At 40.6% G+C, this 13,881-nt stretch overlaps 1 protein-coding gene across 1 annotated transcript in view; it reads right to left on the bottom strand.

Annotated features, from left to right (window-relative positions):
- Window positions 1–314: 314 nt before the first annotated feature.
- LOC113013723 (macrophage mannose receptor 1-like) overlaps window positions 315–13,881 on the bottom strand; it is a 32,701-nt gene continuing 19,134 nt past the window's right edge. The window contains exons 13-14 of the mRNA XM_080295072.1: window positions 877–968; window positions 315–712 (exon numbers count right to left, since the gene is read on the bottom strand). Coding sequence (XP_080151198.1) covers window positions 587–712; window positions 877–968 — 218 coding nt within the window. The 3' untranslated portion in view covers window positions 315–586. The remainder of the gene's footprint in view (window positions 713–876; window positions 969–13,881) is intronic.

Raw genomic sequence — 13,881 nt, 5'->3', positions numbered from 1 at the left:
CTGTGCCCACGCTGCAAAGCTTCTTAACTGAAACACAGGGCTGGGTGCCGTTTTGTCCCAGCAGGTACGGGGGATCGCCACCTGATCCTGTACACCGGCTGGAAACTGACAGGGCAGGAGAGGAAATACAGCACAGTGGAGAAAGAGTGCCTGGCAATCCGGCCGGCGGTGGACTGTCGTCGTTCGTTCCTCTCACACCCAGACTGATGTGACTGTGTCAGAGGCAGAACTGAGGTCTAGTACAGCTGCATCAGCAACTACGATCAGATCAGCTCATTACAGCGTTCGTTATAGAAATAAATGGGATTTCAAGGTTCAAGGTTCTGTATTCGTTTTATTATTATTATTATTTCATATAAAATCTTAATGTTCTTTTTTATATTCACAGAAACAGAAGTCCAGGCTTCTTTCACCAACACCTCAAAAACATGTTGCTCAAAGTCCTGCTTATTCTTTATTTAGCAGTGACCGTTTCATTTTAAATAAGAAAGTAGAGTTTACACAAATTAGAGAACTAAAGAATAATCTTTTTTAAAAGGACAAAGCAGAAAGAAATGTTTCATAACCAAAATTGGTAAAGCTTGTCTTATACAGATGGTTTCGTTTCCTTGTTTCCTTCTTCATCCTTGTGGAAGACTTCTCCTTCTGGCTGCTTCCTCCAGCTCAGTGCGAGATCTCCAAAGACTCCCTGGTCCTTCAGCGTCTGTTTGAGCTGGGACACAAAAATGTGATTTGCAGAATATGACAGACAAAATTATTCACTAATATTTGCTATTCACTCTTTTTTGCTGCTGCATAAGTTTGTTGTTATTAGGTATATGAAAGTTAAAGCAGCTTAAGGTTTGTTTCACAATAACGCTGGAGGTGACCAGTTACCTGTTTCAGCATGGCATCCATCACATCATCGTCATTCAGATCCAGACTGTTTTTCTCCAGCCTCAATCTCACCACTTGCTTGTAGGTAGGCGCTGATTAAAGAACGAGGGACACTCAGGGTTAGAAAACAAAGGATGGACAGCTTACGTCACCTGCTTTTCCTGCTGCCCTGAGTTTAGTTCAGGGTGTCAAACTCATTGCACATGGCGGGCCACGTGCAGCCTCCTTTCAGATAAACTCTCCTTTCTGTCAGTGACAAAGAAAGAAATCGCTCATCGTTTTTCTGACGCTCCAGATGTTGATCTTGCCGCTTTGACTTCCCATTTAAAGAGTTCGATCACAAATCTCAGAGTAAAAGTTGATTCTGCACTTTGACGGTCACGTAAACGAGGTGGTGAAACAGCACCTCAGACGCTTATCGAAGGTTAAGCCCTTTATTTTCAAGCGTGACTTGGAAAGTGTTATTCACGCCTTTATTACTTCACGTTTGGATCATTGCATTTCTCTTTCAATGGGGGTTGGGCAGGACACTTTGTCACGCTTGCAACTAGTGCAAAATGCCGCAGCACGATTTTTAACTGGCAGAAGGAAATTCGACCACATGGCTCCGGTTTTGGCCTCTCTACATTGGCTTCCAATTGAATTAAGGATCTGTTTTAAAGTCCTTTTATTGATTTTTAAATCTCTAAACGGTCTGGCACCTGTTTGCTTGTCTGATTTGTTGAGGCCTCATGTCCCCATTCGCTCGCTTCGGTCAGCTGAGCAACTGCTGCTTTCGGTCCCAAAGTCACGGCTACAACTTGGAGGAGGCCGAGCGTTCTCTGTTGCTGCTCCAATGCTTTGGAATAGCTTCCCTCTCCATATCAGACAGGCTCCATCAGTGCCAGGTTTTAAGTCCAGATTAAAAAACTATTTTTATTCGCTGGCTTTTAACTCTGTGGGTGACTTTTAAATTGATTTTGTTGCTATGTCTGATTTTTGCTATTTTATTACTATATTTGTATTTGTATTGTACAGCACAAGTGCCAATGATGATGATGATCCAGCTGTTTTCACGGTTGTTGCAGTCATGTTGGCAGACAACGGCCGACAGGATATCAAACAGGTTTGATTTTCTATGACTAAATGACTGATGATCGGGAGCTGGTCGTGAGGTCTTAATCGTGACCCCACGTACACAACATGATGCACGACACACGATTAAGGCGAAACTCGGGCCGATCCCCAAAAAGCTCAAAATGGACCAAAAACCACACAGTGGATGCCCAGCTAAAGTTTCACAAAGTAATTTACATGGAAGCTTTCATACACATCACACGGTGTTTGAGAGTACGTGATTAAGGGAGCATTTGCATGGATTCAAAACCTTGTAAAGCAGGAGATGCAAAGCAGCTTCTTCCCAGCTTTTTCACCAGGTGTGTGGAGTGGCAGGGTGACTTTCCCCTGCCTGTATTGAATACTGCTGTTTTAATAGTTTGATGATTTGATGGACTGCCTCTACTGCATCTTCCTAACGGACTGAAACATTGTGCATGTTACTATAAATTGTTACTTAACTTACTTTGAAAAATTCTGGTCAAAAGGACTGAGTGTAACTAAAGGTTAAGGCATAAAACCAGCATATTATACAGAAATCTAAATTCACCCACTCTTTGGAACATTCACCCCTGCAGTGGCACAACAAATGTCAACAAATATCCACACCGTGACCACCTGTCGGTATCTGGCTCAAGGGTAGCAAAGTTAGTGGGAGTAAAGTTAGTGGGAGTAAAGTTAGTGGGAGTAAAGTTAGTGGGAGTAAAGTTAGTGGGAGTAAAGTTAGTGGGAGTAAAGTTAGGCCAGACTGCTTGCTGCCCTAATTTGGGCTTTGGGGTTTTCCAAACAGGCCTGATTATTACATATTTTGATGTATTTGAAAGATGTGGACAGATCACTCAGAAGTATTTTCTTCAACTTTCAATATTTTTTTACAAAATTCAAGAAAGTGTTAATCCCACTGATAAAGTAAATCCAAAACAAAAAGGGCTTTACAACAAGATGACAGACTTTTGTTTTATTTTTATCTCAATATTGTTTTAATTTACACGGAGGGCCGTGGAAGCTTTGCAGTTCACATGTTTTTTGACAGTAAAGCTGACTTTGAATACAGTCAGACTAACCAAACAGCAGGAAGTAAAACTAACATGAAACGTGAAAAGAAAAATCAACTTTCAATTTTAAACAGGAAATAAACCAGAGAAGTAACACAGACTGAATACTGACACTTAGGCTACGTCTACACTAATCTGGATATATTTGAAAATGGGCGTCTGAAAACGCTCGGCGTCCACTCTATCGTTTTCAATCGTTTCTGAACAGTTGTTCATCCACACTGAAAACGCCGTCTCAGTGTGGACAGAAGGCCAAAACGGAGAGAAAAAGATGCGCTTTTAAACGAAAATGTATTAGTGTGGACGTGGCCTCGATAAGATGCCTGAGTAGAGAACAACGAAGTGCTGAGATATTTACACAGACACGAGAGGCACAGCCACAGATACATGAAAGAAACCTTGAACTCCTACTTACAGACATAAACCAGAACACAGGAACTTAAACGCATCAATAACCATAACATGAAAACAAAACTTAAGTCTCAGTGAGGTCCTAATAAATAAACTTTACTACTACAATCTACCAGAATAAAGATGAATCCAGAAACACACAAACAAATCAAACTCCTAAATGCAGAATAACAGTAAAACAAGAACACCAACACGTTTATTACTATAATGTGCTCTATGAAAAAACCCCAACACCAAACCACACATGAGCCCTGATCAACATTTAAAACTCATTTTTACAGGTCGTGATCTTCTTGGTTTGCTTTTCATCCCTGAGGAAGACCTCCCCGTCCGACTGCTTCCTCCAGCTCAGTCTGATGTCTCCTTTTACGCCCTTGTTCTTCAGCTTCTGTTTGAACTGAAACACACAAAAAGTGCTTTTCTGAATATCATTTAGACAAAACTCTTCACTAAAAGCTCGTTATGCTTACCGCTCTGCTTTGCAAGGATGCAGGATCACACATCTATAACTGATTTAACCCTGTACATTGTTCCAGTGTTTGTGGACAGCTTATACATTTCTTGATTGGTAAATAAAGGCAGGCAGTATTCAGAGGACTACAGTTTGAGGTAATAGAGGTAATGAATTATTCAGTCAGGTGATGTCTGTTCCCTTATTATTCCATAACAAATTAAAACGATAAAACAGTCTCAAAGTAATCATTCATTACTTTGAGTTACTTTTTACATTCATTACTTTGGGTAAGTAATGAATGTAAAAAGTAACTCTTTGAATAACATTTCTAAAAGCTATTTTTGTGCAAACTGACTGAACCTTGTGCTCTATTAGTGCATTACTGTAATAATATTGTTTGCAGATTTAAACACCTGATTTTAACCAGATGTCAGCAGATGTTTTATGTTGCCCTGGCTGATTTCCATCCTCGACACCGACAGTATTTGCTGTCTTTATACGAGACTGTGCACCACTCACACACAGTTCTTTATTGTAAGTCCATCACAGTTCAGAAAAGTAACCTGTTTGTCTGCACTAACCTGCAGAGGATTTTCATGCAGCCTTTAAATAACGTACATGTAAGCTTTAAATGAGCAGTCGTTCCCTTTAAAGTTAAGCTCGTTTCCTCTCCCTTCCTGTCTTTCTTATCTTTCTCCATCTCTGACTGAAGTTAGCTGCTTCTTTTCTCTCCCTGTGACATGCAGCAGCTGGACCTTTAGTTAGCAACGCACTCTGAGACAAACAGCACACTCACAGGTTGTGTGTTTGCTGAGCTGATAGAAACAAATTACCCAACACTTGCTCCCTTTATTCTTGCCACTCTTTTGTAGGGCGAGCCAGAAGCACCACAACCGAAACTTGCAGACATCCGTTCTGGTGTGGTGTGAAAAAAACAAATCCCCAGCAACATCCGCTGGGATTGAGAGGATTGCCTTTCATGTGTCACTGTTCAAACTCAAATCGGTTTGATGTGTGAAGGCTCACAGCGGCGTAACACAAAACTCTCCTCAAATACATTTGTCTTTATTGAACAAAAGCAACCAACTGCTGGTCAGTGTTTATTCACACCTCCCCCAAAAAGCTCTCAGTATCAGGTGAAGATCAAACTGAGGGGCAGACAGCAGTAAAGAGGTGAGTGGGGCCAAAAAATGAGGCAGCTTCAAAATAATTACTTATGAACAGTGTTGGTCAAGTTACTTGAAAAAAGTAATCAGTAACTAATTACTGATAACTTTCCCGAAAAAGTAATCCCGTTACTTTACTGATGACTTATTTCCAAAAGTAATTAATTACTTAGTTACTTAGTTACTTGTTAAAAACACGATTTACAACCTGAAGAGGTGATAAAGTGATAGATCTTTCAGCCCAATTCTACTTTTTCTACATAATCCATCATACAAAATGTAATCAAATGGAAAAGTCTCTTTTTAAAACTTGTTTTATTAGTTTTAATCTTTTAACTTTATGCATCAAGCAAACATTAAATTATCTGCAACATTCTCTGACTGGAAGAAATTAGTTTAACATTTAAACCTATTTTCTGCACATTCCAGCACATAAAATAAAATATTTTTTGTGTTTACACTCAGTCTTTCAAATAGATGCAAGTAAAACACAGCAGAAAATAAATAAAGTCAAAGACTCAGCGGTCCTGTTGCTCTATTTTCACCTGTAAAGCAGGAGTGGGGCAGGCGGAGGTTTACCCTGGTGCAGGTGTGCCGCGGTCAGTGGAAGAATCCGCGAGTTTCTCTGTGAGTTTCCCATTACGTCGTAGCTACTCGGTGCTTGTTGGAAGTTTAGGGTTTTTTTCGCTGTAAAAAGAAGTTTTCTTCCCACGCACAGCGGACACTAATGTTTTTGTCACTTTTTATGGAATCAAACTCAAAGTAAGGTCAGTACTTCCACGCTTTAAACGCTGCACGCTCATACTCTCTCTGCACTCGATATGTGATCCATTGTTGATCTGCACACAGCTGTTGTCACCAACGTCACACTCGCTTACGTCACTGTCATGAGACATTCTCGCAAAAAAAATCACAGTTTTAGTAACGCAGTAACGCAGCGTTCCTACAGGAAAGTAACGGTAATCTAATTACCGTTTTTGCATTAGTAATCCCTTACTTTACTTGTTAATTGAAAAAAGTAATCAGATTACAGTAACGCGTTACCCCAGAACTAGTTTTACCCCTGCACTGAAATCATGAGCTGTATAATTACCTGTTCCAGCATGGCTTCCATCACTGCAGGGTCATTCAGATCCAGATTGTCGTTTTTCTCCAGCCTCAATCTCACCACTTGCTTGTAGGTAGGTGCTGATTAAAGAACGAGGGACACTCAGGGTTAGAAAACAAAGGATGGACAGCTTACGTCACCTGCTTTTCCTGCTGCCCTGAGTTTAGTTCAGGGTGTCAAACTCATTGCACATGGCGGGCCACATGCAGCCTCCTTTCAGATAAACTCTCCTTTCTGTCAGTGACAAAGAAAGAAATCGCTCATCGTTTTTCTGACGCTCCAGATGTTGATCTTGCTGCTTTGACTTCCCATTTAAAGAGTTCGATCACAAATCTCAGAGTAAAAGTTGATTCTGCACTTTGACGGTCACGTAAACGAGGTGGTGAAACAGCACCTCAGACGCTTATCGAAGGTTAAGCCCTTTATTTTCAAGCGTGACTTGGAAAGTGTTATTCACGCCTTTATTACTTCACGTTTGGATCATTGCATTTCTCTTTCAATGGGGGTTGGGCAGGACACTTTGTCACGCTTGCAACTAGTGCAAAATGCCGCAGCACGATTTTTAACTGGCAGAAGGAAATTCGACCACATGGCTCCGGTTTTGGCCTCTCTACATTGGCTTCCAATTGAATTAAGGATCTGTTTTAAAGTCCTTTTATTGATTTTTAAATCTCTAAACGGTCTGGCACCTGTTTGCTTGTCTGATTTGTTGAGGCCTCATGTCCCCATTCGCTCGCTTCGGTCAGCTGAGCAACTGCTGCTTTCGGTCCCAAAGTCACGGCTACAACTTGGAGGAGGCCGAGCGTTCTCTGTTGCTGCTCCAATGCTTTGGAATAGCTTCCCTCTCCATATCAGACAGGCTCCATCAGTGCCAGGTTTTAAGTCCAGATTAAAAAACTATTTTTATTCGCTGGCTTTTAACTCTGTGGGTGACTTTTAAATTGATTTTGTTGCTATGTCTGATTTTTGCTATTTTATTACTATATTTGTATTTGTATTGTACAGCACAAGTGCCAATGATGATGATGATCCAGCTGTTTTCACGGTTGTTGCAGTCATGTTGGCAGACAACGGCCGACAGGATATCAAACAGGTTTGATTTTCTATGACTAAATGACTGATGATCGGGAGCTGGTCGTGAGGTCTTAATCGTGACCCCACGTACACAACATGATGCACGACACACGATTAAGGCGAAACTCGGGCCGATCCCCAAAAAGCTCAAAATGGACCAAAAACCACACAGTGGATGCCCAGCTAAAGTTTCACAAAGTAATTTACATGGAAGCTTTCATACACATCACACGGTGTTTGAGAGTACGTGATTAAGGGAGCATTTGCATGGATTCAAAACCTTGTAAAGCAGGAGATGCAAAGCAGCTTCTTCCCAGCTTTTTCACCAGGTGTGTGGAGTGGCAGGGTGACTTTCCCCTGCCTGTATTGAATACTGCTGTTTTAATAGTTTGATGATTTGATGGACTGCCTCTACTGCATCTTCCTAACGGACTGAAACATTGTGCATGTTACTATAAATTGTTACTTAACTTACTTTGAAAAATTCTGGTCAAAAGGACTGAGTGTAACTAAAGGTTAAGGCATAAAACCAGCATATTATACAGAAATCTAAATTCACCCACTCTTTGGAACATTCACCCCTGCAGTGGCACAACAAATGTCAACAAATATCCACACCGTGACCACCTGTCGGTATCTGGCTCAAGGGTAGCAAAGTTAGTGGGAGTAAAGTTAGTGGGAGTAAAGTTAGTGGGAGTAAAGTTAGTGGGAGTAAAGTTAGTGGGAGTAAAGTTAGTGGGAGTAAAGTTAGGCCAGACTGCTTGCTGCCCTAATTTGGGCTTTGGGGTTTTCCAAACAGGCCTGATTATTACATATTTTGATGTATTTGAAAGATGTGGACAGATCACTCAGAAGTATTTTCTTCAACTTTCAATATTTTTTTACAAAATTCAAGAAAGTGTTAATCCCACTGATAAAGTAAATCCAAAACAAAAAGGGCTTTACAACAAGATGACAGACTTTTGTTTTATTTTTATCTCAATATTGTTTTAATTTACACGGAGGGCCGTGGAAGCTTTGCAGTTCACATGTTTTTTGACAGTAAAGCTGACTTTGAATACAGTCAGACTAACCAAACAGCAGGAAGTAAAACTAACATGAAACGTGAAAAGAAAAATCAACTTTCAATTTTAAACAGGAAATAAACCAGAGAAGTAACACAGACTGAATACTGACACTTAGGCTACGTCTACACTAATCTGGATATATTTGAAAATGGGCGTCTGAAAACGCTCGGCGTCCACTCTATCGTTTTCAATCGTTTCTGAACAGTTGTTCATCCACACTGAAAACGCCGTCTCAGTGTGGACAGAAGGCCAAAACGGAGAGAAAAAGATGCGCTTTTAAACGAAAATGTATTAGTGTGGACGTGGCCTCGATAAGATGCCTGAGTAGAGAACAACGAAGTGCTGAGATATTTACACAGACACGAGAGGCACAGCCACAGATACATGAAAGAAACCTTGAACTCCTACTTACAGACATAAACCAGAACACAGGAACTTAAACGCATCAATAACCATAACATGAAAACAAAACTTAAGTCTCAGTGAGGTCCTAATAAATAAACTTTACTACTACAATCTACCAGAATAAAGATGAATCCAGAAACACACAAACAAATCAAACTCCTAAATGCAGAATAACAGTAAAACAAGAACACCAACACGTTTATTACTATAATGTGCTCTATGAAAAAACCCCAACACCAAACCACACATGAGCCCTGATCAACATTTAAAACTCATTTTTACAGGTCGTGATCTTCTTGGTTTGCTTTTCATCCCTGAGGAAGACCTCCCCGTCCGACTGCTTCCTCCAGCTCAGTCTGATGTCTCCTTTTACGCCCTTGTTCTTCAGCTTCTGTTTGAACTGAAACACACAAAAAGTGCTTTTCTGAATATCATTTAGACAAAACTCTTCACTAAAAGCTCGTTATGCTTACCGCTCTGCTTTGCAAGGATGCAGGATCACACATCTATAACTGATTTAACCCTGTACATTGTTCCAGTGTTTGTGGACAGCTTATACATTTCTTGATTGGTAAATAAAGGCAGGCAGTATTCAGAGGACTACAGTTTGAGGTAATAGAGGTAATGAATTATTCAGTCAGGTGATGTCTGTTCCCTTATTATTCCATAACAAATTAAAACGATAAAACAGTCTCAAAGTAATCATTCATTACTTTGAGTTACTTTTTACATTCATTACTTTGGGTAAGTAATGAATGTAAAAAGTAACTCTTTGAATAACATTTCTAAAAGCTATTTTTGTGCAAACTGACTGAACCTTGTGCTCTATTAGTGCATTACTGTAATAATATTGTTTGCAGATTTAAACACCTGATTTTAACCAGATGTCAGCAGATGTTTTATGTTGCCCTGGCTGATTTCCATCCTCGACACCGACAGTATTTGCTGTCTTTATACGAGACTGTGCACCACTCACACACAGTTCTTTATTGTAAGTCCATCACAGTTCAGAAAAGTAACCTGTTTGTCTGCACTAACCTGCAGAGGATTTTCATGCAGCCTTTAAATAACGTACATGTAAGCTTTAAATGAGCAGTCGTTCCCTTTAAAGTTAAGCTCGTTTCCTCTCCCTTCCTGTCTTTCTTATCTTTCTCCATCTCTGACTGAAGTTAGCTGCTTCTTTTCTCTCCCTGTGACATGCAGCAGCTGGACCTTTAGTTAGCAACGCACTCTGAGACAAACAGCACACTCACAGGTTGTGTGTTTGCTGAGCTGATAGAAACAAATTACCCAACACTTGCTCCCTTTATTCTTGCCACTCTTTTGTAGGGCGAGCCAGAAGCACCACAACCGAAACTTGCAGACATCCGTTCTGGTGTGGTGTGAAAAAAACAAATCCCCAGCAACATCCGCTGGGATTGAGAGGATTGCCTTTCATGTGTCACTGTTCAAACTCAAATCGGTTTGATGTGTGAAGGCTCACAGCGGCGTAACACAAAACTCTCCTCAAATACATTTGTCTTTATTGAACAAAAGCAACCAACTGCTGGTCAGTGTTTATTCACACCTCCCCCAAAAAGCTCTCAGTATCAGGTGAAGATCAAACTGAGGGGCAGACAGCAGTAAAGAGGTGAGTGGGGCCAAAAAATGAGGCAGCTTCAAAATAATTACTTATGAACAGTGTTGGTCAAGTTACTTGAAAAAAGTAATCAGTAACTAATTACTGATAACTTTCCCGAAAAAGTAATCCCGTTACTTTACTGATGACTTATTTCCAAAAGTAATTAATTACTTAGTTACTTAGTTACTTGTTAAAAACACGATTTACAACCTGAAGAGGTGATAAAGTGATAGATCTTTCAGCCCAATTCTACTTTTTCTGCATAATCCATCATACAAAATGTAATCAAATGGAAAAGTCTCTTTTTAAAACTTGTTTTATTAGTTTTAATCTTTTAACTTTATGCATCAAGCAAACATTTAATTATATGCGACATTCTCTGACTGGAAGAAATTAGTTTAACATTTAAACTAATTTCTGCACATTCCAGCACATAAAATAAAATATTTTTTGTGTTTACACTCAGTCTTTCAAATAGATGCAAGTAAAACACAGCAGAAAATAAATTAAGTCAAAGACTCAGCGGTCCTGTTGCTCTATTTTCACCTGTAAAGCAGGAGTTGGGTAGGCGGAGGTTTACCCTGGTGCAGGTGTGCTGCGGTCAGTGGAAGAATCCGTGAGTTTCTCTGTGAGTTTCCCATTACGTCGTAGCTACTCGGTGCTTGTTGGAAGTTTAGGGGTTTTTTTCGCTGTAAAAAGAAGTTTTCTTCCCACGCACAGCGGACACTAATGTTTTTGTCACTTTTTATGGAATCAAACTCAAAGTAAGGTCAGTACTTCCACGCTTTAAACGCTGCACGCTCATACTCTCTCCTGCACTTGATATATGATCCATTGTTGATCTGCACACAGCTGTTGTCACCAACGTCGCACTCGCTTACGTCACTGTCATGAGACATTCTCGCAAAAAAAATCACAGTTTTAGTAACGCAGTAACGCAGCGTTCCTACGGGAAAGTAACGGTAATCTAATTACCGTTTTTGCATTAGTAATCCCTTACTTTACTTGTTAATTGAAAAAAGTAATCAGATTACAGTAACGCGTTACCCCAGAACTAGTTTTACCCCTGCACTGAAATCATGAGCTGTATAATTACCTGTTCCAGCATGGCTTCCATCACTGCAGGGTCATTCAGATCCTGATTGTCGTTTTTCTCCAGCCTCAATCTCACCACTTGCTTGTAGGTAGGTGCTGATTAAAGAACGAGGGACACTCAGGGTTAGAAAACAAAGGATGGACAGCTTACGTCACCTGCTTTTCCTGCTGCCCTGAGTTTAGTTCAGGGTGTCAAACTCATTTCACATGGCGGGCCACGTGCAGCCTCCTTTCAGATAAACTCTCCTTTCTGTCAGTGACAAAGAAAGAAATCGCTCATCGTTTTTCTGACGCTCCAGATGTTGATCTTGCTGCTTTGACTTCTCATTTAAAGAGTTCGATCACAAATCTCAGAGTAAAAGTTGATTCTGCACTTTGACGGTCACGTAAACGAGGTGGTGAAACAGCACCTCAGACGCTTATCGAAGGTTAAGCCCTTTATTTTCAAGCGTGACTTGGAAAGTGTTATTCACGCCTTTATTACTTCACGTTTGGATCATTGCATTTCTCTTTCAATGGGGGTTGGGCAGGACACTTTGTCACGCTTGCAACTAGTGCAAAATGCCGCAGCACGATTTTTAACTGGCAGAAGGAAATTCGACCACATGGCTCCGGTTTTGGCCTCTCTACATTGGCTTCCAATTGAATTAAGGATCTGTTTTAAAGTCCTTTTATTGATTTTTAAATCTCTAAACGGTCTGGCACCTGTTTGCTTGTCTGATTTGTTGAGGCCTCATGTCCCCATTCGCTCGCTTCGGTCAGCTGAGCAACTGCTGCTTTCGGTCCCAAAGTCACGGCTACAACTTGGAGGAGGCCGAGCGTTCTCTGTTGCTGCTCCAATGCTTTGGAATAGCTTCCCTCTCCATATCAGACAGGCTCCATCAGTGCCAGGTTTTAAGTCCAGATTAAAAAACTATTTTTATTCGCTGGCTTTTAACTCTGTGGGTGACTTTTAAATTGATTTTGTTGCTATGTCTGATTTTTGCTATTTTATTACTATATTTGTATTTGTATTGTACAGCACAAGTGCCAATGATGATGATGATCCAGCTGTTTTCACGGTTGTTGCAGTCATGTTGGCAGACAACGGCCGACAGGATATCAAACAGGTTTGATTTTCTATGACTAAATGACTGATGATCGGGAGCTGGTCGTGAGGTCTTAATCGTGACCCCACGTACACAACATGATGCACGACACACGATTAAGGCGAAACTCGGGCCGATCCCCAAAAAGCTCAAAATGGACCAAAAACCACACAGTGGATGCCCAGCTAAAGTTTCACAAAGTAATTTACATGGAAGCTTTCTGTGGTTTCCAGTAGCACATTTAAAAAAGACACGTGGACAATCTGAAAAGAACATATTGAAATGAGTAGTAGCACTTTAGAGGATTCATACACATCACACGGTGTTTGAGAGTACGTGATTAAGGGAGCATTTGCATGGATTCAAAACCTTGTAAAGCAGGAGATGCAAAGCAGCTTCTTCCCAGCTTTTTCACCAGGTGTGTGGAGTGGCAGGGTGACTTTCCCCTGCCTGTATTGAATACTGCTGTTTTAATAGTTTGATGATTTGATGGACTGCCTCTACTGCATCTTCCTAACGGACTGAAACATTGTGCATGTTACTATAAATTGTTACTTAACTTACTTTGAAAAATTCTGGTCAAAAGGACTGAGTGTAACTAAAGGTTAAGGCATAAAACCAGCATATTATACAGAAATCTAAATTAATTCCAAATTATTCTCAGACACTACACTGTGATTGTGATTGGTGGGAGCCCCCCCCCCCCCCAGGGTAAAGAAGTGTGGGGTAAGAAATAAAGCAACCTCAGTTTCACAGCCTGATCTCACAGTGCAGCAAATCTGTTGTATCATTACTTTTGCTTCTTTATGGATGGTGTTTAACGTCGGTCTGGAGTGCAGCGTGTGAGGCTCTGAGGTACACGCAGTGTTGCCAACTCAGTAAGGAAAATTGCTATTGGCTGTCCTAAAAGTCGCTAGAAGTCGCTGAATGACGTCATCGCCCAATTTGCATAATTGGTCATGCTAATCTAATTGTAACCTATGTTGATGGAGAGAGAAATAACATCGTGCAAGAGACATAAAGTGAGTAAAAACGTCCTAAATGCATTTAGAGTTTATTTAGAACTACAAATTAAATTTCTTTTAGCAATTATTGTTTTTTTTAATGTCACAATTCCAACCCTGCTCCTTTACCCGGGCTTGTGCAGGTGCGTCCGCCTCGTGCAGAGGAGGCGGACGCAGGCCACGCCCCGCCACAAACATGTAATTAAATTCAAAACTGAAGACTACCTCGATGTTAAATCTAATATTGTGCTTAAATAAAAATAGTAAGTAGACTGAACTCAGTTTTATCAGCTTAAGTCAGTTACCGGTGGTTTTCGTTCAAAAAGCTGAGCAACTCAGTTTATTTGTGTTGGCCTAAATTA

Source organism: Astatotilapia calliptera, chromosome 20 (assembly GCF_964374335.1).
Source record: "Astatotilapia calliptera chromosome 20, fAstCal68.1, whole genome shotgun sequence".
Classification (NCBI taxonomy): Eukaryota; Metazoa; Chordata; class Actinopteri; order Cichliformes; family Cichlidae; genus Astatotilapia; species Astatotilapia calliptera.
This window is presented reverse-complemented; position numbering and strand designations above follow the sequence as displayed.